The sequence below is a fragment of the Diadema antillarum genome, unplaced genomic scaffold (genome assembly GCF_040938485.1).
Source record: "Diadema antillarum isolate AM-2024a unplaced genomic scaffold, OU_Dant_1.0 seq00001020_RagTag, whole genome shotgun sequence".
NCBI lineage: Eukaryota > Metazoa > Echinodermata > Echinoidea > Diadematoida > Diadematidae > Diadema > Diadema antillarum.
The window spans coordinates 718,606-743,533 of NW_027271855.1; the positions used below are offsets into that span (position 1 = coordinate 718,606).

General features: G+C 39.7%; 1 protein-coding gene across 1 annotated transcript; it reads right to left on the reverse strand.

Annotated features, from left to right (window-relative positions):
• Positions 1-23,124, reverse strand: LOC139742784 (uncharacterized). The gene is made up of 9 exons (XM_071653303.1): positions 22,991-23,124; positions 21,485-21,919; positions 20,627-20,700; positions 18,764-19,778; positions 17,990-18,169; positions 11,977-12,995; positions 2,423-2,554; positions 1,387-1,632; positions 1-39 (listed from the first exon to the last, which is right to left on the reverse strand). The coding sequence occupies exons 1-9, from the start codon at positions 23,115-23,117 to the stop codon at positions 1-3; spliced, it is 3,267 nt and encodes a 1,088-aa protein (XP_071509404.1). The 5' UTR covers positions 23,118-23,124.
• Positions 23,125-24,928: the final 1,804 nt, after the last annotated feature.

Below are 24,928 nucleotides of genomic sequence, written 5' to 3' on the forward strand. Positions count from 1 at the left end.
CTACTCATCGGTGGTGACGTACCTGAAGCATTCTGGGTCCTAGAAGAAAAGCGTGGAAACAAACAGGATCCATATGCTACTCGCAGTCCACTAGGGTGGACAATTATGGGGCCCATAGGTACTCAAAGGAAAGAGAAATGGAACTCCTCTTTCAGAGCATCATTCGTGCAGAGCCAGGACGACGTCCTTAATCAGCAAGTAGAAGATTCTGGAAAATTGAATCTGCCGGCTCCATGTTGGAAACTGATGTAGGAGACTCTATAGAAGACAAGAAGGCTTTTGTTACGGTGTTATCTTTTAAAATGGTAAATGTCCCACAGTTTTCTTGAGGCTCATGCGCACTGTGCTAGATGGAATGACGAATATAGTCAATCACATTGACGACATTCTCACATATTCTGAGACATGGGAGGAGCACCACCAAGCCTTATAAAGTGTAATGAAAGTGTAATCACGGAAGTAGGCTTGACCGCCAACGGTCATAGTGTGTTCTTGCATTCCTGATTTTAAAGATTAGATTCCAACGCCAGAGAGAGAGTTCAAGCATATGAGCATATGAAAAGTGGCAAAATCACACAGGTTGATCACAATTCCGCAGCAACTATTTAGATGGTGGAGGCACACCGTGCGCTCGACTAAAGGATTGGATCTCCTGATTTGCCATTTGCACACTTCTCCCTTGGATAAGTTATTATTGGTGATGGCTTCAGGGGATTCACAGTAAGTATTGATCACTCAGCTAAGATATTTCCTTTGCAAACTCAGGTTCTTTGTACCAGGAAGCCGTGTCTCGAACCCTGTCCAAATGAGTTCAAATTAAGGCTCTGCTTTGGTGACAAAGATAACAATGTTAGTCTGAGGCAAAAAATGAAGCTTGAAAAAATGGTAAGTGGACAGCTCCATTACCCTTCAAACAGTCCAAGGATTGCCTTCCTAACAATCATCAAGGAGCTGTAGAAAGAGCTCAAATCCTCCAAACGAGTATGGCCGGAGATCCAATTGAGACGGAACACATGTTGGCATTCACGTAAGGGGTCACTTCTCAAATCCACATGGAGCTTGCACTAGCTGTCTCTTGAAGCAAATGAAGAGTACTGGTACCTGCCACTGTTTGGGGTGTATCACACCAAAAAGGACAAAACCAAAGGTGCATTTGATTCCTCGACCAAGTTCATAGGACACTCTTTGAATAAGGCTTTGTTGAAAGGCCCTGATCTAACCAATGACTTGGCTTGGGTGCTGATGAGGTTTCAGCAGGTACCTGTTGCAGTCTGCAGGGATACGGAGTCAATGTTCTTATGTTTTTCAGCATCTGAAAAGCATAGGAATTTTCTCTGATTCTTTTGGCACAAAGAAAATGATTTTGACAAGCCCTTCATAGAGTACCATATGCTTAAGCATGTGTTTGGCAATTCCCCTTCTCCAGCTGTTGCAAATTATGGTCTGAGGGACCTGGTCAGAGGCACTGAGCCAGACATTAGGGATTTCCTCCATGACAACTTCTATGCCGAAGATGGACTCGCCAGCTCTTTCACTCATGACACAAACATGGGCCATGTTGATGAAGAAAGCTGGCATCCACTTGCACAAAATTGCATCAAACTCTAATAGCAGTACTCGATGCGTTAAATCCTGAGGAGGTTCAGAAGAATATCAGGAACCTTATGTTGAGCAATGGTACTCAAGATCAAAGGAGTTTGGGTGTTCAGTGTAATTTGACCGAGGACACCTTCATGTTCCAAATCAAGTTAGTGGTAAGGCTGTACTGTCACTATAGCCATGCGTAGTGACATATAACCTCAATGTCTCCATATTATGTAACAAGTCAAGACTTACTAGGGGTAAAACAGGTCTGAATTGACTAGTCTATAGCTGCAAGAACCCCAATGTCAAGATAAGATCCCTTTCCTTCCGAAATTAATGTAAACACTCTATAAAGACTACTTTGTTTCAGTGTTGGGAAGGAGCCCCTCTATGCAATAGTACCCGAATAGAGAAAGTGCATTACAGCCAAGGATACTGTGAAGTGCAGTTGTGTCCAGAAAAAGAAGGCAGATTTTGTGATTCCAGTAAGCATGGTAAGGCCAAATCGAATGCGGTAAGAAACAACAATTGCATTAAGTCTGTATTGCATTTATTGTTTCAGATTGTTATCTCAAGATCAATGACAAGTTTGGAATCAGGAACTAAACTGGATTGAGCTGTAATCAAGGTTTCCATTGCCATCTGTTGCATCTAGCGAATAATGATACAGAGCTTATCACAGTGAATTGAAACTCCTCAGCAACTAGATGTAGCTGGGGCAGACACACATACACAAAAAGAGGAGTTCTGTCCATAAGCAATGGCTTGTTTGATCTGTTGGGCTACCTTGCCCTGGTCATGATGAGCAAGAGTTCTGTTAAGAGAAACGGTTTCTCACAAGGGGGAGGGGGAATGGATGTAATGTCATGCTCCTTGATATGTACAGGCCAATCTGGGAGTCTTGGACCTGTGAACTTCCCGAGTTGGAATCATTGTTGGTTCCATCATTCAGGTGTCCCTTTCCATCACCCTGAAACACTTAAACACCCTATTCTTGGGTACAACATCATTGAAACCCTAATACATGGCAACGGGACACCAAATGCACAAGCCCAGTTAACCGAATACTCCCCCATGCAAAGAAGTCAGCTGTCAACTAATTTGTGACCCTATTCGAGAACTGAGAAGACGGTGAAATTTGCCAGGTGTACACAGGCAGAACCAATGTCAAAGTTGCTGCACGAGAGACAAGGATGGTGAAATACAGAAGGCCTAATGGAATGGTAGACCAAACCGCAGTCCTGTTTGACCCTATGGAACCGAAAGGCCTGCCTGATGGTCTCACTGCCGGCTACTCCCCTGTGGACATTCGAGGCAGGAGTGTCTTATGTTCACCATCCCAGTCTCCAATAATGCAAACTATGACATAGTCCAACCTGGCAGAACTCACCTGGGGAGATTAACCCCAATGCGGGCCATCCTCCCGGGAGAGCTCCTGCAAGAGTCTCAAATAAAGGTTTTATTGCTGACCAGTGTCCCTGAACCCAGCCTTCTGAAATGAAAACCCCAAAAGGAACTCTGTGTACCACCTGTATACCTAGAACACTTGTCGTAACTGCAATGCCAGTTGGCCAAGGAGATGCTGACAGAGGCCGATGCGTTCGCAAGGGATGAGCAGGATCTGGGTTGCATCCCTTCGCTCCAGATGCATCTGACCTTGGATGACCCAACCCCTGTACAAAAGACCTACATGGGTGTCCCACCCCCACTTACAAAGGAGGTCAAGAAATATTTGTGGGACTTGATCAGTTGAGGATGGATCTCAAAGTCTCAGTCACCTACTCTTCCCCTATCGTCTGTGTGCGGAAGAAAGATGGGGCTTTATGGCTACGCATTGACTATCGCCAACTAAACCAACGGACTGTGGCAGACAGGCAACTGATAACACGAATCCAGGACACACTAGACGCCCTTGGTGGTAACAGCGATAGGCCCTCACTCTCGTGAGCTATGAGTACAGACTCCGCTTCAAGCCAACAGGACTACAAGCTAATGGGAATGCACTTAGTTGATTACCACTCGCTGATGTGCCGCCTACAGTGACACTGCCTGCCGAAACAGTGCTCCTGAAGTGGACGTGCCGTGACCCAACCTTTTCTCGCATGCTAACCTACATGGAGCACGGTTGGCCTGAACAGCGAGGGGAAATCGATGTTGACATGAAGCCCCACTATGTGCGCTGTGATTGAGCTATTGCTGGTAGATGAGTGTGTGTTATGGGGAAAAAATGTGATCATTCCTATCCAGGGGAGGAAACAAGTGTTAGAGATGCTCCACACGAGACATCTTGGATGGAAGGTTTCGCGAGAGCATTTGTATGGTGGCCACAAATGAATCATGACATGGAAAATGCATCAAAGCCATGTGGCAGGTGCCAAGAAAATCAACTGATGCCAGCATCTACACCACTTTATCCATGGCAATAGCAAAATTATCCATGGTCGCGCATGCAGGTTGACCATGCTGGTCCGTTCATGGGAAAGAACTTTATCATCGTGGTCGATGCGTATTCTAAATGGCTTGATGTGATACCAGTTGGTTCAAATACGACAGCATCTACGATCGTGAAGTTGCGGCTACTCTTCACAACACTGGATATAGTTGCTGAATATAGTAGTCTCTGACAATGACCCCACTTTCGCTAGCGCCACGTTCAGCATATTCATGAAGAACAATGGAATTGTGCATTCAAAGTCAGTACCATATCATCCCAAATCCAACGGCCTAGAAGAATGTACCACTTTTACATTCAAGGACGTAATAAAGCACATGGGAGACAGATTGCTGGGAACGAAGATCATGAGATTTTTCTTCAATATCGCATTACAGTTCGACCTCGATTATCCAACCTCCTTTTATCCGGAAATCTCTGTTATCCGGAGGCGTTCACGCGGTGAAGGACCTTTTTTTTTCATCCAAAAATTGAGAAAAAACAGTGACTTTAACATCTTTTCATGGATCTATTTCACTAATTTCATAAGATGTGCATGATAGGTTTCTCAATATCTAATGAGGTAAAACATGTATGATTTTCACATAAAGATATACTTTATTTTTGTGAAGAAGGGACTACAATTTTGTGCAGGCTAGCATAGATTACACCACCGTTGCGGGGTACGCTACCTGCCTAGCTGCCAGTGTACTGGGACGGCAGCTTGGACAGCAGCTATATACATTAACATTATGTCTCCCATATCCGGCCAATTAGCTTATCTGGATGAGCGCTGGTCCCGACATGGCCGGATAATCGAGGTCGAACTGTACTCTGCACTCAACGACAGGAATTTTGCCATCTGAGATATCAATGGGTCGTCGCCTGATGACTGCACTCGATCGCCTGAGACCTGTTATCGAGTCACACGTACGTGATTGTCAAGAAAACCAAAAGGTCACTCATGACAGTGGCTGGAAGACGCATACCCTTGCTGTGGGAGATGAAGTTTATGCAAAAAACTTCACCTCAATTCTCCCAAATGGTGGCATGGAGACATTGTTGCACAAAATGGACCGGTTTCTCTTGAAGTCGTTATTGCTGACGACAGCAGTCAGGTAATCAAATGCCATGCACACCATATTCACAAGCATTATGATTCTACGATCTCGCCCACAAGTGGTGGTACATCTTGACTTGCAGATATCGCATGCAACACCACCAGCTATGGGGGACTGCGTAGCCAGGGGAGCATAAACGTGACTGCAACTATTGATCCGCCAGCGGAGCTCCTACCACCGGTCATATTGCATGAGGACAGTGAGCTTCACCAGCAAGACCAGTTAGCGCTGGACTGGAAAACGTACCCTACCAGACAGCAAAATACACCTGACCAATATGGATTCTCAATTCTGTAATAACTAAGGTGACACTATGATGTATAATCACTGTCATTTTTTTTTGTCATTTCCTTTTGTGGTATTTGTTGTTTTCCTCAACAGAAACAAACAGCAACACTTAGGCATGCATTCTTACATTTTCTGGGTTAGTATAGTCGCAAAATGCAGCTAGGATGTTGATGAATCTTACTTGAAAACCTGCAATTCACAACAAGTGCATGTTTGGCTTCCTAAGTCAGTATGAAATAGTAAAATATCAGCATTTTAACCTGGCTTTTGACCCTTGACCTTGACACTATAACCCTAAAATTCCCAAGAGAATCACTGTCAGAACATGCATTAATATGTACTGAGTTTCATGATGATACCTTGAGTCACTTCCGAGATATGGAGGAAGAAGTGAAATTTAGCGCTTTCACTTCATCTCTGACCTTATGACCTTAAAACCTTTTGGCAAGAAATTTCCAAGAGAACCTCTATAGGGTAATACATGTCTTATATAAGTTTGAAGAAAAATCCTGCAGGCAGTGCATAAGTACGAGGAAAATAGTGAAATTTTGAGGAGTTGACCTTGACCTTTGACCATAACCCCAAATTCCCTAGATAATTACTGCCAGTCAGTACAAGTATATATACACTAAGTTCCATGAAGATACCTTGAACCATTTGCGGGATATGGAGTAAAAATGAAATTATAACAATTTCACTTGAATTTTGACCTTTGACCTCACGACCTGAAACTCTGGAGAATCTTTATTTGGTCGTCCATGTAAACACTAAGTTCCAAGAAAATACCTTCAGGCGTTGCACAGATATGGGGGAAATATTGACCACAATATACTTCTTCATAAATTATCACACTATGGTATCCGGGGAAAGGCCTTGGGGTGGTTCAGGAGTTATCTTTCTAATTGCAAGCAATTTGTTTAATGTTAATGGACATACATCTGTTATGCAAAATGTCAATTGTATAAGAGATGGCAGGCATACCCAATGTGCAGTCAAATTTCTCTGGTTTCTTATCTTTATTGCTTTTACATGCAATTTAAATGTCTTGACCTGTTTGAAACCCATACTTCTGTTTTCTACAGGGGAAATAATAATGTGAAAGCAAGAAGTGCCCTCCAAAAAACTTATATTTCTTTCAAAGTTGCCCTCATTTATCCAAATCTTGGAGGCTTAGTTCAAATTATATTACGCTCCAGCAAATAAACATGCTAAAATTTTAAAGAGGCTGTTTCGATCCAACAACAACCTATAATATAATCACATGAGAATGGTTGTCATTTTTCAAGAGCCCTGAGGGATTTGTGCCCCTGGCAGGTACTGCCAGAGGATACTTTGGATTCAGCAGCGTTACGCCGTCACTGCATCACATTCTTGTGTGTGCTCCCAGAGCTGCATTTCTGGATGGATTTGATTAAGTCTACACGCCTATTGTTTTTGGTGGTGCTGCCCCCAGTGTCCCATCTTTTATAGGGTCAAAGTTTATATCTTTTCATTAAACGTCTCCTTACTCATACTCAATTACAATTATCACTTCTCTTCTCCAGTTGAGCTGAATTCTTCAGGTTTTCTACTTTTTCTCATATTTGCTCATTATTTTAATTCATATACTTTTAATCCAGTACATTCCTTTATCTCTCCTTTAAACAAATGGGCACAGCAAAAACTGCTACAGTGCCAGGCAATACATTTGTGTTGCACGGAAATGCACATTTTTAGTTATTGTTGAAATTTGTTCAAAACAAAGAAAAAAAGGATTATATTGGAACATTTTGAAATAACTAACAACAAAGATTAACACATCCACAGGAAGTGAAGGCAATTGGCACTATAAAAAAATGGACATTTTTGATGAGATATTGCCATGGGTATAAATTATTGTGAAGATGAAAAAAAATGACTTGCAGCCATATCTAGCATTATTAGTAAAAAAATTAAAAAAAAATAAGCCAACTCATAAATATGTGAATGTGCGCATAGCAACAATATGTACGTTGGGCAACTGTAAGTCATGAAGTAAGAGCATGAAAATGAAGAAATTGAAATTATTGTGATACCACAGGTGCAAATCTGTGCACGCCCCATTGTTACATTGAGCGCACTCCAAATGTTAAGCTGCACTTAATGATTATTCATACATAAGCATGTACGGTATATTAGAAGACTGACCATACACATTCATTTGAAACAGCTCAACCATGCAGAAATTGCTGGTATATGCAATGGTTGTGGCCATATATGGCAAGAAGAAGGGAATTGACCAATCAGAAACCTTCTCTCATCTAACCCATCTAATATACACGATAATAGCTTTAAAAATGAAGAATAAACATGTAAAGAGAAATGCTATTTTCCATGGGGGTATGAATGACATCGGAAATGACTGTACATACCTTTACTTTGTTGCAGATCAATAATCATTTTCACATGTCATATTGCAGTGAGAAAGTGAATCGGAGCCTGATATACAGTCCTCACGGGGGATTGCTGTTTAATGTATTTACCTACTCAACCAAATTTCAGTACTGCAGTTACGTAACTAGCCAGTGGTAATTGTAATATTTGTCTCAAAAAGTCCACAAATTTCAGGTTTATCAAAGTACCCCCTAACAATCCTGACATTTTTTTGTCATTCATTTTGCATTCAAATAACCAATGATAAGAATATCATTGGTTATTTGAATGCAAAATGAATGACAAAAAATGTCAGGATTGTTAGGGGGTACTTTGATAAACCTGAAATTTGTGGTACTTCGATAAACCTGAAATTTGTGGACTTTTTGAGACAAATATTACAATTACCACAGGCTAGTTACGTAACTGCAGCACTGAAATTTGGTTGAGTAGGTAAATACATTAACAGCAATCCCCCGTGAGGACTGTATATCAGGCTCCGATTCACTTTCTCACTGCAATCCTTTTGTCAAAGATCAGAAGTTAAAGGAGTACATTCTGCATATGGGGATAGAATAGCAACCATAGCCTTTTGCAGAGAGGAAATTGAACACTCTTTACTGTCAACGTCACAGTCATCTAGCATGTTGGAGTCAAAGTCAGCATCATCTTCTACAAGGCAAGGTCTTCTTGACAGACTGAGGCATAAGCTTAACCTCCCTTCTCACAGCAAGCATGCTCATAATCACAAACAAGGCCTAGGCAATAGGAATGAAAGCAAAGTTGCAAGACGGATTGATATAGAATGGATGACTTATGATGAAAAACTCCAAACCTATAAACAAGTTAGGACCACGCGAGGCAGTGGAACATGTCACCTGAAATTAAGTAAGGATGCAACCAGTGAAGAAATCCGAAAGGAGGGGAAAAGAATGTTTTTCCAGAGGAGGGATGACTTATGATGAACTAGAAATGTCGCTATGGCGACTGGTATGCCTTCGCCATAATGCATGATTCTCCACATAGGTCTATAGTACATGTGGACAATGTGTGATAACATTTTCACAAATTAGCAAAATATTGAAATGACATGTTTGTCACAAATGTGTTGAATGTTCACCTTCCTTGACCTATGTTTAATTGGATGAATGGGAGAGCATGTATTTGGGGATTTTAGGACTTTTACTTGACTTTGACCCTTTCATAAGTTTAGGCATTGAGTAATTTTCAAGGTATGGAGAAAAAGTGCAATTTCTGTATTGAATAGTAAATTGTTACCATTTTCATCTGGCCTTTGACCTTTGCCCTTTGACCCTAAAATTCATAAGAGAATCACTGTCAGGCAGAACATGCATAAATATGTACTAAGTTTCATGATAACTTGAGCCACTTCCGAGATATGGAGGAAGAAGTAAAGTTCAGCACTTTCACTTGATCTTTGACCTTTCGAACTTTGACCTTTTTGGCAAAAAAAAAAATTTCCCAGAGAATCTCTATTGGGTTATACATGCATGCAACAAGTTGAAAAAGAAAATAATCCTGCAGACATTGCATAGATATGAGGGAAATAGTAAAATTTTGAAGTGTTGCCCATGACCTTTGATCCCTGACCTTTGACCTCATGAACCCAAAATTTCCTAGACAATCACTGCCAGTCAGTACATGCATATATACTATGTTCCATGGATATACCTTTAACCATTTCCAAGATATGTAGAAAAAGTGAAATTTTAATATATTTACTTGACCTTTTCACCTTTGACCTCATGATCCAAAACTTTCACCAGAGAATCGTAATTGGGCATTACATGTATACACTAAGTTTCAAGAAATATCTTCAGGCATTGCATAGATATGGGGGAAATAGTGAAATTTTGAGCATTTGACCTTGACCCTAGACCCTGAGCATGTGCACCCAAAAGTTGATAGGCACAACTTCATCCCCTAATACACATACATGCCACTACGGACGGAAGGAAGGACGGATGGAAGGACAGACGGACAACCCGAAAACATAATGCCTCCGGCACCATTTCGTGGCGGAGGCATAAAAACTCCAGGGGTATGCTTTACCGTAAATTGTCTTTTTTTTATTTATTTTTTTTTTTTTTGGCAATGATCGCCTCAATTGACGATAGAGTATAGCTGTTATATGTTATGTTCTCTAAGCTCGGAGAGCACGGAGAGTTTAGAAGGAAGTCCACATGTGTCTCAAAGTGAATCTAACACTAGTTTCCACCACATCACGAGAAATCCAGTGCAGAAGTGGGTTGTACATCATGATAGTTATATTATAAGTATACGCTTGCTAAATTGTTTTGTTGATTTCCTGTATTTTCATGCTCTTCATAACGACAACAACAAAAAAGGGCCGACTGCACCCTATAAGCGGATTAGTACCGTTTCATGGTTGCTTTTACACTGTATAAAATGTTGTATAGAATAGATTAAATGCATGTAATATGTGATAATGTGTTTGTTAGTTGTTTTTTGTTGAGTTAATAGTTTGCTGGATGTTTAAGCAGAGGTTTAATTCAGTACATTATTCAGGTTATTAGGTTATGTGAACTCATTTTCATTTATATGGCAGGTGAAATCTGACTTTTGCTTACTTTGTTGGCTTTCTAAAAACTGGTTTAAATTTTGATGTCACAGCAAGTTATCACACTCTTTGCCGAAGAGGAAACACTCCGAGTGTACTGTTCCTTATGTGATATGTGCTCATAGTAGGTTACTTCAACATTTAACATTCATGTCCTGGTAACAAATACCTTTTTTTCCCAATCAATGGTGCTAAAAACTTTGCACAAACCAGGTACGTTATCATGATATTCTAAAATATTCAAAATCTCTGGCAGGGAATACAGGGTGAATACAGAAGCTATACAATGGCACAGGAACAGACTTATTGATGAAATTAAAATTTATTTGGCAGATACAAATTGTATACCACAAAAGAAAGTCTGTGATATAAACTATGTATTTGCATCTTGTAGACAAAATGAGAGTAGCCCTATTGCAAATTAGATTTAAATGCTTATTAGACAAATAGGCATGTGAGCCAACTGGCAATTTTACTAATTGACATAATTGGATAAAAATGGGAATAAATCTATTGTCTATTAGACCTAGTGAAATACATGTGTAGACCGATCGGGGAGCAGACCATGCAGGAATTAGCCAAACAAGCCAACAAGCCATGAACCATAATGTCCATGGAGTACCAGACCTCCCAACTTTTCTGACTGAAAACAGCTATGATTTGGCTTACAAGTACAGCTGTAGGAAAGAAAGAGCAGTCTTCATACAAGTGTGTAGTAAAATTAACAAGAAAAATAACAAACTCCTATCGAAACAAGAGCTGGGAATGGTCAAAAATCAGATTCTTTCCTCCAAATTCAGAATGGTTGGGAGGTCTGCAAGGACCACATGAAAAATAAACTAAATAGAATTTGGACAAATTGACAATTTACCAAATTGTAACAGATGGAATGGGGGAAATAAAACACAGGTAGATGAAATGGCAATTAGATCATCCAGTCATTAGACAAAAGGACAATTAGCCAAACTGTGCATTAGACCAAGTGAGGATTAGACCAAACGGGCATTAAACAAAATTGACAGTAGACCAAATTAGTTTAGCTGTAGTGGTATTAGATGAACTGGAAAGTATACCACCTGATATTAAACCAAGTGGCAATAAAACCTTTCTTGGTCATTTGGTATTATTGCACAACTAGGAAAAAACGGACATGAAGAGGGAGAGACAGACTGATATCTAGATTATGATTGAGCCCAATATCAATCCAATCTGTCCTAATGGCAACAATCTCTTTATAATGCATTTTCTTCATCTATATAAGATAGCAGAATTAAATTTTCTTTTCAAACTAAGAAAACAAATGGTGCATTTATGATAACCTATTTAGCTGCTTTAATTACCCTGTTATCACCCTTCCTACAAGTCTGTTTCCTTGCACTTCGAAGGGCTTTGCAGTGACTTGGATCTTTCAAACTTGTTGGTCTACTCTTATGTTTTCTCAGAGCCCTCTTGTATTCTGGTAATATAGTGTGGTGGTGACAACTGTTAACACTTGGAGTAGTGTGAACATTTGTATGTTCATTGAAGGCATTATTCTTACTGCGAGTCTGCCTACAAACTCCCTGGGTGTGGCGATTATTGATGTGCTGGGAAACATCGGTCTCTAAAGTCTTGTTGTAGTGTTTACACTTCCCTGAGGCAATGTTGGTATGGTGGCGCTCATGTACCTTCAACTGAAACTTTCGCCTAAAGGCCTTGTTGCAATATGAACATGAGAATGGCTTTTCTCCTGTGTGTATACGAGCATGACGCTGCAAGTCACTCAAAAGGTTGAATGCTGACTGACACTGTTCACACTTGAAGAGCTTAATTCCAGCATGTGTCAATTGATGCCGCTGTAAGTGTGAACTTTGCCTAAACTTCTGCCCGCATGTCTTGCATTCATACTTCTTGATGTCAGAGTGTATCTCTTGATGGGATTTCAGGTGACTGCGCTGTTTAAACCTTGCTGGGCAGGTCGGGCACACATAGGGGCGAGCATCTGTGTGAGCGCTTAACTCATGTTGCTTCAAGTTACTTTTGACGGAAAATGCTTTATTACAAGTCCTGCAGACAAAAGGCTTCTCACCAGTATGCAATCTCTTGTGTACATTCAGGTTACCCATTCTCTTGAAACCTTTCTTGCAGTACAAGCAATAATACAGGGTCTCATCAAATTCTGCAATGTTTGAAGAATCCCACACGAGGTGATTCTTTGTATCTTTTGATTCACTTTCTTCATCACTCTCTTCCATTTCACCTCTTGGCAAAACAATCCTATCGACACATAGGTGTGCATGAGAATTTCCAGTGTACTCTTCTCCACATTTCACACACATCATTGTATGAACTGGCTTTCCATCTCTATTCCCTGGAATGATACTTTCCCCTGCCTCCGTCTCTAAATTAACCCCACCTTTTGCAGATTGCTTGTCATAGTTCCGTCTGTTCCCATCAGCAACAAAATAAATGTGGAGGGATGGCTGATGGAGTGCCTTGCTATGTTTAGCTAGCATTAGGGTGCTGGGAAACAAATGCCCACAGTGGCTGCACAGGTAGAAAGTCACATCTAGTGGAGTTTCCTTGGCCACATCTCCTTCTATGAGCGGGGGATAATGAGAGACAGAAGAAGCAATGGATAATTCTACTGTCACAGAAATAGGTGAAATCTTTTTAACTTTATTTGACTGTCACAGGACTGCCAAATACACGTCAAATTTTGACACAGCCAGACAGTAAAATTTCTTGATTCAAATATAGATAACGTCCAACTTGTTTAAAGGTTTTTTTAAATATGAACTTGTAAGCAACATATGATATGCATTAATGAAAACCTACATAACTAAATTTCTTATGTTTTTGTTCACTGCAAAAACTGAATGTCATCTGTTTTTAAGTTTCGTTGATAAAATGCAGAATTTAGCTTCTCAAAATAAACCTCTTATTGGGACTTGTGATTTTATATGCATTTTATCAAATTAACATAATTGACATTGGTTGGCAAACATTCTACTTCAGCAGCCACAGGGTGGCAAACAGTGTTATGAGGATTGACATTTCTGTTTCTGAATCAGATGTTGTCAGCTCATCTTCCTGATGAGCCTGATCAGATGTATACTTACGATTTAGAAATCAATTTTACCCCTCTGACACCTCCTGTCACACCCTAGACGCTGATGAAGAGTGTGACATTAACTTGTGCTAATCATTCACACTCTATTGGATGGGGAAGTGTTTCATTGTTGCCTGTTGCAGCTTAAACATTTCATATTCAATAACTTTAGATTTTAAACTTCATTGAAAATCATTGTTATCTCGCTCAAAGTTTTGGTGTGAAGAACATATACGAGTTATGACAAATAAAATAATAGCACTACTTTTCACAAGTCTTTTACCTTTTTTGCTGTTTTCTTCCATCTTCCATCTGTCAGAAGTTTGAGTGTGAATCTCAGAATGAATGCCTGCAACATCATCATCCTGTGTACATCAAGTGCAGAAGAAAGAAATTGAAACCTTTAATTAAGACTAGGCAGGCAATTGCAACCAGGAGGCATTATTTTCATGAAGCACTTTGGTTATTTCTGACAAACTTGCTCTCACCTAATGAGATGCAAGGATTTTCGTAATTTATAACAGTTTGTCAGAAAAAATATGACAAAACGTTTCATGAAATGCCCTCAGGACAACTCCTTTCACAACACAAAGGGATAATAATGAATGATATGTAATGGAATCTACTGTATCTGATATAATTTCACATTGCATAAAGTGGAGATGTTTGAGTAAATAAATCGTGATTTACATTCTGCTCTAAATCTTTCAGGGCCCTGTTGCATAAAACCCTTACCGCTGGACTTACCGCTCCTTCCTAGCGGTAAGTCTTCAAATTAGCGGTAAATTTTATAATCTTTGATGCTGATTGGCTGTGATGCCTAATTTTGACGGTAGTTACCATTGAAATTCAACGGTAAGTTTTATGCAACGGGCCCCAGATGTCAGTAAAATAATAATATGAGGGGAATAAAAATCATGTTTTAGATAAATGTTTTAGAGGCACTTTGCCTCACTTTTATAATATAGATATGGGATCAGGACCTACAAATATTATGTCCAAGCTGACCCTGCACAACTGATCCAAAAATAAAATACCAGGTACAACTTACAGAGTCAACTCTGCATAACCCAAAGCTGAATACCAATGTACTAGTCACTGCTCAGATTAGGCAGCGGGCCATACACACCTAGCCAGTTCTCATAATGTACCAAAAGTCACCATGCATTTGTCTAAAATTTGTCATATTCAAGATTGAAATAAAGATATTACACATGCAGACACAAGAGAAAAAAAAAAAAACTTAATGCATCTGAACTACTGGCTTTATCCATGAACATACATGTAACTCAATTACAGTTTGTACATCATGGTACAACTAAGAACTTCAAAATAGACCACACAAAACCTGCTTTGGCTTTGCAACAGGACAGTAATATATGGGTACACACACGAAAAAAAAGAAGAAAAGCAATGAGAGCACACTGGAGTTGTGCAGTTCCGAATGTAGTGTGATATAAGTTTGTGCTGTGAGATTCACGGTAAGAATGGGCCACTTGCCATTTGTAAAAACAAAATTACAGTGCACTCCTGTTATGACGAAATCCTCAGGACCAAAAGTCTTCTTTTGTTCAGGGAGGTGGTCATATTGAAATTTTGTCATAAACGAACAATACAGAAGAATGATGTACAACCGTACACACAACTATGCATATATTGTATTCTGTTTGATTAGGGCCTACTCATCATAAGCTCAAACGCAATGTTAAATGCGATGCTATCTCATCAATTCCACTAATTCTTTGATTTGTTTAATTTGACAGAGAGCATGTGTGTAACAAAAAACTTGTTTGTACTTTAATGCTCTGTTTGGAAACACATGTTTGAAAAATGATGGCATAAGATTTGGATACAGTTCGTTATTCCAAAGGTTCATTATTCTGAAGGTTCATGATTCCCAATGCTCGTTTTTGCAAAGGTTCGCTATTCCAAGTTTGTAATTAAAAATATTAAATATATGTTCTGTTATTCTGGAAGACCGTTGGTCCAAATATGAAGTACGGTCAATTATTCCGCAGGTTCCTTAATCTGCTAATGAAAAAACATTTGTTATTCCAATAGTTCGTATTCCTGAAATGAAATAAAGCTAGTTATTCTGGAGGTTTGTTAATCAAAAAAAAAAAAAAAAAAAAAAAAAAAACTAACTAAGGTTTGCAATTGCAAAGGGTTTTTTGGTCCTCACCTTTTCCTTTCTCTGAGAGATTAAGGAACCATATTTCATTTTTGGACTATAAAACTTCATTTCATTATCCGATGAACAAACCTTCAGAGTAACGAGCATGTCGGAATAATGCAACAAACGTTCGTAATAAGGAACCCTATTTCATTTTCGCATTGCAAAACATCTTAAATGGACTTTTTGTGTTTTGGAATAACGAACCTTCGGAATTAATAACAAACCTTATTTCACTTCCAGATCAATGAACCATCAGAATAATGAACATCATCCGAGGATTGCACGTGTATTTTCTTGTCACTCCTTGTTTCACTTGATTATGAACCAATGACTGTTCAAAACGGGCGATTTCTGTTTCAACACTTTGAAATCTAAAACATTTAGCCATCCAGAGACGATCTGTAAATGTTTGTTCTCCTACGTGATTCACATTGTTTTGTGATGGAATGCCTTTGTGGTTACCAAGGCAAAGGTTTGTGTGACAAACACAAAAATTATGTGTTCCACATCTATACCTCAGGGCCATTATGCCTACCAAATTTGGTTTCAATTGCTTGAAAACTGTGGAAGAAGTTCACTCCACAGGATTAAAAAAAAAATGTGGTTACCATGGCAACGCATTGTCCGATACAAATACAAAGGACATTTTGCAAAACTACACTCAAAGAGCACACACCAAATTTCACCTTCATAGATTAAATGGTTCAATTTGATACAAAAATGAGTGGTTACCATGGCAACACATTTTCCTTATATTAAGACATTGGTGTCTTGCGTAACTACACCTCCCAATCATCATATATACTAAATTTGACCTTATTTGCTTGAATGATGTGGAAGTTATTCAATCCACAAGGTTTTGGTGAAATTATGGTTACCGTGGCAACGCTTTGTCCGACAAACACAAAAATTATGTGTTCCACATCTATGCCTCAAGGCCATAATGCCTACCAAATTTGATTTCAATTGCAAGCTTCAAAACTGTGGAAGTTGTTCACTCCACAAGATTTTGAAGAAAACATGCGGTTACCATGGCAACGCTTTGTCAAGTACAAACACAGAGAGTGTCTTGCATAACTACACCTATAGATCATCATAGATACCAATTTTGAAATTGATTGCTTAAATACTATGGAGGTTATTCAATCCACAAGGTTTTGGTAAAATTATGGTTACCATGGCAACGCATTGTCCGACAAACACAAAAAACATGTCTTGCACATCTATACCTCAATACAATGTATTATCATTTACCCTAAGTTTCATTTAAATTGCTTCAAAACTGTAGGAGGAGTTCGCGACGCAAGATTTTGCAACAGACCGACCGACCGACCGACCGCCCGACCGCCCGCCTGACCAACATCACGGTGATTCCTATATACCCCCTTCACACTACGTGTGGCGGGGGTATAATGATAATTTTGGGACCTGAATGTTTACTTCATTGAAAGAAATTTCATCACAACTGTGTTGGTTATAACAAGAGTGCACTGCAGTAGTTTGACTCACATGGTGAAACACTTGTATTTTTCAAAAGAAAGAAATCGGATTGCTTCTTTGATGTTCCTGACATTGGACTCTGCACTTTTGACTCAGCTGATTTTGGTTGTGGATACATGCATGGGGTAAAATCAGGACTGTTCTCCTGTTTTGATTATTGTTGGCTCAAGTGTACTTTAATGTATCAGACCTCTTTTTTTATCAATAGTTAGATAAGTGTAATGTTACCTTGGCAAAAGTTCAACTAATATGACTTCCATTTATGCAGGGTTGATGCATGCTCAAATCCTTGAGCTTGAATGTGTTTGCATTGGCAGAAGCATATCTAACTACAGTGTCTTGTTGATTAAAAAGGCAAAGGTGTAAAGGTAAATATCTACACGTATATAACAGCATCAACCTGTTAAAAGACAGACTGACTTTCCCATAACATGCATATCCCATTTACCCCAGCCCAAGAATACTCGGGGCTAGTCTCCAACAGATTAAACCAATGTCTCAAATTAAACCAATGTACCAATACACTATCATTTAATTCACACTACAGCGGACTCCCATTATAATAAAGTCCTCAGGACAGGCAGTTTTCTTTCGTTACATGCATCGAAATTTTGTTATAACCAAACAAATAAACAATAAAAATCATAGAGCCGATAATTTTGCAACCTGGAGTTTTATTTTGTTGTAAACAGAATTTCATTATAACCATGTTCATTATAATGGGAGTGCACTGTACTCTATTGCTAGCATGCATGATGTAACATTCAAATAGCATGTACCGTAATAATGGGAGGAGAAATGCTACCACTCTCCCCTGAACGTGGAACTGAAGCCACTCTGCCACCAATGCCTGTATCTCTGTCACCACCACCACTGGTGTCTTCATCAGGATCTGGATCCATGACTGGGCGAGTTGACCTACATTCTGATGATCCACATGGAACTGCAACAGGGAGGCCTCTTTCTTCAGCAGCAGTGGCATCATCTTCCAAGGAGGGGAAAGAACAGAAAATCTGTAACTTGTATACATGTACAGGGGCGGATCCAGGAATTCTGTAAAGGGGGGGGGGGGGAGCAATTAATATTTCTGGTGCCACTTCCAGGCTTCATTTAATTTTTTCCTTTTTATTTTTTGTTTTTATCTAAAAAAAATAAAGGGGGGAGGGCATGCACCCATTGCGCCCCCCCCCCCCCCCCCCCCCCTTCGTGGATCCACCACTGCATGTATATACTCCACTGGATATGTTTTATAAAATTTCTGTATAATTCTTCATACCTGTTTTTCAATGTCATTGAATTTATTTCAGAGGCATAATCACTGTGACTAGTCTTTTGTTTGTTTTGTTGTTGTTGTTGTTGTTTTTGGCTTTTTAGCTTTGTCTGAGACACTTTTCTGGATCTAGACCCTATTCATGTTTACCTTGTTATCATGCTACTTACAGTATGAATTTTATACATTAAATATAACACATTATTTCCAAAACATTAAAAAAAAAAACAAACCAAAAATGGCATAACCCACTCTATTGTCAAAAAGGCAGACAATAGGGTGACAGTGAAATATCTTATTTTGCAGTACCTGAAACAGCTCCTGTAATGCTACGGGCAGTCAGTAGTGCTGGTAGTCTTCCAGAGACACAACAATGTGACATTCCATGTGCATCTAGCTCCTTCCTGGTGTGAAATTTCCTGGGGCACAAGCTACATATGAACTGCTTGCCATGAACCTGCCTCTCATGGATTGCTACAGCTGATTTTCTCCTGAAAGTCTTCTTGCAGATCTTGCAGGAAAAGGGTTTCTCATCGCAGTGGATCCTTAAATGACGCTTGAGGTCATGCCTCATGAAGAATGCTGAAGGGCAATGAGGGCAGGGAAATCTCTTCAGTCCACTATGGGTTGCTTCATGTCGAATCAGATAGGACATGCGGAGGAAGGAGAGTCCACACTGGGAGCACTGGTAGGGGCGCTCATCACGGTGGATCAGCTCATGTTGGCGAAGTTGGCGCCTCTCCTTGAAAGCTTTGGAGCATACCACGCAGGGAAAAGGGCGCTCACTGGTGTGCTTCAGCTCGTGGCGCTTTAGTGCTGCCTTCCTAACAAATGTTTGTGAGCACACATTGCATGTGTATGGCCTCAGCCCATGAGCTGTCATCTGGTGTCTCTGTAGAGCTTGATTACTTGGGAAGACATCACAGCACTGGTCACATCCGACGTCACCTTTGCTGCATAGTTCTTGGTGCTTTGTTAATAAGTACTGCTGCATGAAGTATTTGTGACATGTCTTGCACTGATAAGACTTCCCATTATGAGCCCTGATCATGTGCTGTTGTAGGAGAGATGTCCACCTGAAGGATCTGTGACACTGGTCACATTCAAGTCTCTTGCTCCTGGGTAGATCTAGACCATGACACTTATGCATATGCCGTTGCAAAAGCCTGCGTTTCACAAAAATCTTCTTGCAGATGCTGCATGACAGTTTTTCATTACTCTTTGTTTCTACCCTCCTGGTGTTGTGTGGCTTGCTCTTTTGATTTTCAAACGGCACTTTCTTCCATCTTTCTTGTGTTACTGCAGAAGATCGTCCTTCATTTTTCTATTAAAAAATACAAATAAAACCAAAATTGGATATTATAGCATACATAATAGACAAGAGACCCCGGGGTCTCGTACTCACCTAAGTATCACAAGTTCACCTTCCACACATTCTTGCAGACCACTACTTGTTTTTAAAGAGACTCATCTAAATCTATATCATCATCACTGGCTGCCCACAATTCTACCAGCATCACATAAACAAGTACTCCCCTTCTTTCCCAAACACAGCACATGAGCACAAGGTTTGATTTTTACTGTCTTCTTCCACAGCCCTCTTGTTCTTTTTTCCTTCTCTGTCTGAGGCTAAGTACCATTGTATTTCAATGTACAATGTATTTTTCTTGAAAGCACAAAAGGTTGTCTTTTTTAGCCTGTGGTATATCAATGGCTAAATTGATTCTGGTACCAAAGCTATTTACTTTAGCACATATTCTGCTCCACATTTCACGTTGCACTGTTATAACTGTTTAACCTACTGAATAGATTTTGTGGTCCAACCAAAGGCTGAAATAATATGCGAGTTCAATTGTAATGAAATTAATGTGGGCAAAAAAAAAAAAAAAAAAATGTTGTAAACTGCCTGTAGTTAAGCAATACATTTGCAGTGAAATCAAAATTCTCTGCAAGCAATATGTTGTAGTGTACATCAACTATCAAACTGTAGTACTAATGAATCACTTATGTATATGTACCTGTTCAGCATTTGAGCAAATGAGGAAATGCATAGGTTGTAAACTAGATCATACTTAGTTATTAGGAAAATAATACATGTATCAACAATTTGCTTTTGTCATCCTTAGGATTGAACAGGAGGTTAAAAAATTACAATTGACCTCATGAACTTACCTCTTTGCCAGATTGATTTGAAAGGTTTTCCCTGTAAGACAGATGTTCTGGTTTTGTCTTAGTCTGACTGCTTTCTGTGGAAGATAAAACATTTCATACACTTGCAAGCATCAACAGTAGCAAGGAACAATGAGATGAAATGGCCCTTAATTTTCAAGCTGACTTCTTTGAAGGGAGCAGAAGTATGCACAGTAACACTGTTTGCAAAGACAGGTTACATATTTCCCACTGATTTGCACAGACAACATTTTTTTTTTTGTCCTTGGCCTAAGAACTTTGCTACTAGAACCCCTTACCAGCTGCCATTACTAGGTCCTTGCATCACTACAATTTCTTATGATGTGAGTTAATCCTTGTTATTCAATTTTGAAAACAAAATAAGAAAGAGTGGTGTCTTTGGTCAAGAGAGACTTTTGGGGCAATGCCATCATCCCCTCACTGTGTTTGAATAATGTGTGTGATTGTTGCCAACATCATTCTGTCATGAAATCACAACATGTAATCTGACACACATGCAAATGTGGCAACAAAATCTATCAGTCAGAGAAATAAATCCTGATAGATGAATGCAAAAAGTTGTTGCCACTTCAAGGCAGTGGAGGTTACAAATTGCAAATTCCAAGAAAAACCTGTGTGTTGACAGAACAGCAAGTCTAATATTAGTAGTTGATCTCACTGCCATGATATAATATTCATACTCAGACAAATGTTTCAAGATTCCACATTTTCAGACAAAAATACGGCTCACGACTGGAAAAAAAATTTAAGATAGCATTCTTTGTTTCTCATTACACTAGACAATAACTGTATGATTTAATGCCTCACTCACTGATGCATGTCTCTAGTTAAGGTTCTTACCTTCATGCCTCTGCAGGTGCTCCTTCAGTGCTACAAGGGAAGGGAACGAGGATCCACACTCTCTGCAGTCATGTGACAACACCTTGGCATGCTGCTTCTCATGTGCAGCCAGCGACTGCATGTCCACAAAGCTCTTGCTACATCTCTGACAGGTAAAGGGCTTCATGTGGATTTGGAGGTGTGTCTTTGCTGCCTGTTTCCGTGCAAAGCCCCGCCCACAGAGGGGGCACTGGTATGGCTTCTCACCAGTATGTATCCGAGTATGGCGCTTGAGATCACTCATAGTGTTGAAGGCAGATGTACATGAAAGGCAGGGGAAGAGCCTCTGGGAGGTATGGGTGAGGGCATGCCGCTGCATGTGCTGCTTTTGACGGAATTGACGCCCACAGGTTTCACATCGATGTGGCTTGTCTCCTAGGTGAATTGCCATGTGTCCTTTTTCAGAACGGAGCAAGAAAGCATATCATGCACTTTACGGTTACTTCACAATATTGTCAGACACAGTTTGTGGTGACTCTACCTGACACATGATATTTATTGTAGCCACTATGATATTCATCACACTACACATCCTCAGTATCCTCTATTCTGTCTTTATGTTCAAAACCCCATGGCATCACAATATCAACCATACTGTTGTGTTTTCATGCCATTAAAAAAAAATGGAGATTTTTGTGCTCCATTTCTTTCTTTCTTTTTTTTAGGTGTTTTATTGTGTGTGGGGAATGCACCCTACAAGCACTGCTTTTTAGCATTCCTCCCCATTTCCAACATTTTCATATACTTACAATATTTTGTACACTTATCCTTTATTTTGTATTATGATGAAATATATGTATTTAACTTCTGCAATATAATTATTATTTTATATGTTTCTGTTGGAAATGAAAACATAAATGAATGAATGAAAATGAACTGTTCTTAAGTTAACAAAAATCACTGGAAAGACAACCCTGCAGATAAAGAAACCAACATTGAGTTTGACATCATTATTTGTATTATAGTATTAATATTGGTGTAAAGTATATCATGCTGGAAATAAAAAGAGACACTTGAAACAATGCATATCATTACTCATTAAAAGTACCAACAATATTTTTCATGCACTACCAGAAGTCTGACATGTTAATGGTTCACTTGTCATTTAAGAATGCAATCCCAAATATACATAGGTCTCTTTATATTTTCAAATGAATTCTTCCTTTAATTGAAACAGTACTGCAGTACCAATTTTCCAGTGAATACCATATAGCAAGAGTGGAAATAAGTGGGACATTCCGATTTCTCAAAGAGAAAGAGATAAAGATCCATAAATGTACAGTGTACATAGTATCTTCCATTTAAACAAGTGGACAAGATACTGTATTATGACAGTGGCAAACTGACTACGTAGTAAAAGAAATTGTATTAAAGCATCTTATAACAAATTACTTGCAAGTGACATACTATTTAACATTGTTCAATGATTGATAGTAGGCCTATCATAAATGCAACATAAGTTTTTACCTGTAAGATGACTTTTCTGCTTGAAGGATTTTTTGCAGTGTTGACAGGTGAAAGGCCTGCTCTCTGTGTGAACACTTCGCTCATGATCTTTCAAATGTCCCTTCAGCTTGAATGCTTTGTTGCACATGGTACAAGCAAAGGGTCTAGAATATGTATGAGAGTATATCTCGTGTTGCCTAAGATTAGATTTAAGTGTAAATGTCTTCCCACATTTCTCACACGCAAAAGATCCTTGTCTTGCTTGCTTTGCACCTTTAGCAGACTGTCCAGTGACATGGGACACTTGTGGAGTGCTTTCTCCTTGATGCGCACTTAGTGGTATTGCTGGTGTTGTTGTAACTCTCTGTTGAGGCAAGGGAACTAGACTTGCTGCAGACTGAGCTGGTTTCATTGCTTTGGGTATTGTAGTTCCAGCATAGATGTGTTGTGCTGACTGTTTGTGACCTTTGTGTATGATCTGTTGAGATACTTCTTTGGTATCACTGGTAAGCTGGGTACCATGTGAGAATGTTTGTGTACCAGTAACTATATTAGCCATCAATCCTTGTACTTGTTGGTGTGTGTCAGCCAAGTTGTGCCCCTCACACTCACAGCCCGACTGCCAGTCACACTGTGTTATACAGGAAACTGTGTCATTGCTCTGAGGTACCACATCATTGATGCTGTCTTCACCCCTCATGGTGCCAGATGATGCACAAGCGTTTCTGCTCATCACTTGAGATGTTTCAACGTTGATGGCTTCTTGCTTTTCATCTCCTAAATCTCCCTGGTTGCTCTCTGATATTGGATGGTTGAGATTAGTTCCTATGCACTGGGGCTGCAAAGTGTCATGATTCAATGAAGTTTCTCGATTAACAGTGAATGGGTTTAACTTGTAGTATGAGTCTTTTTGCATGGATGCAAAGGTATCATCATTGCCCTGCATTGGAGAATATCTGCATAGACGCTTAAGAGGTGAGGACCCTGGGCTCGCTGTAGGAGCCACTGTTTCAAGCTGCGTAAATGTTGCTCCAATGGCAGACTGTTTTTTGCTGAATGGGTGTCGATCTACCACATGATGCTCTACAAGATGGTGGATAGGCACCTGGGAAAGCAAGCTCTGTCCAGTATGCAGCACAGTGCCCATGCAGAATGGTGTAAATTCATAGCCCTGATGAGTGGTACTGTGCTGGGAGAGTAGGAGGGCAGACGGGAATTGAGCTCCGCACATACTGCATAGGAAGAGGTTTCCAGCTGTTGACATAATAAAGACAAATTTTATCCATGGGATGTGTTTGGCTCTTACAGAAATATGACACGGTTTTTCCATTTTTTATGTCATAGGAGAATTCAGGCAAATAATTTAGCAATAATAATAAAGCACAGCCTAAAGATAATTCCCCAGCAGATGAGTGTGACACAAACATAAATACCTAAGTCATGAACAGATCACAACTGCAGTAAGTAATTGGGCAACATTACAAACAAGACTTGCATATTTTCCTCTCTCTCTCTCTCTCTCTCTCTCTCTCTCCTTTTTTAAATGTGACATTGGTTTTCAACTTGATTGCTGCATGCAATCACAAAATCATGGTTAGTAATTTTGAGTCATTATGAAACAGAAGTTTATGGTTATTCCTATGTTCACATCAGTAGATTTCTCACACAACACGCTCACTGTGAAATAGAAAAGTTTTGTGTCAATGTGTATGCCAACAAACAATAAGGGCTCTGGCTGAACAACAACAACAACAAAGGGGGGGGGGGGCAATGAGGATCTTTGTCAATCTTTTCCTATTTTTTTTTTCCAATCAAGAGTATAAAACGTAGGGGCAAGGGGGACTTCCCCACCCCCTCCCCCCCCCCCTTTTCACACACCTGCATAGTACTTCAGGTGGTTCTGAAACCATGCTTCATGGGATGCTAATCTTACTGATTTCGTTGCATTATGCATGCTGT

Coding starts and splice junctions, on each gene's coding strand:
- LOC139742784 (XM_071653303.1), bottom strand. CDS start 23,117: ATGTGCAACAAAGCATTCAAGCTGAAGGGACATTTGAAAGATCATGAG. Junction 2,555..11,976: donor ATAATCGCCACACCCAGGGA/GTTTGTAGGCAG, acceptor TAAGTGTTTCAG/GGTGATGGAAAGGGACACCT. Junction 40..1,386: donor AACACATGCTTAAGCATATG/GTACTCTATGAA, acceptor CTTTTCTTCTAG/GACCCAGAATGCTTCAGGTA.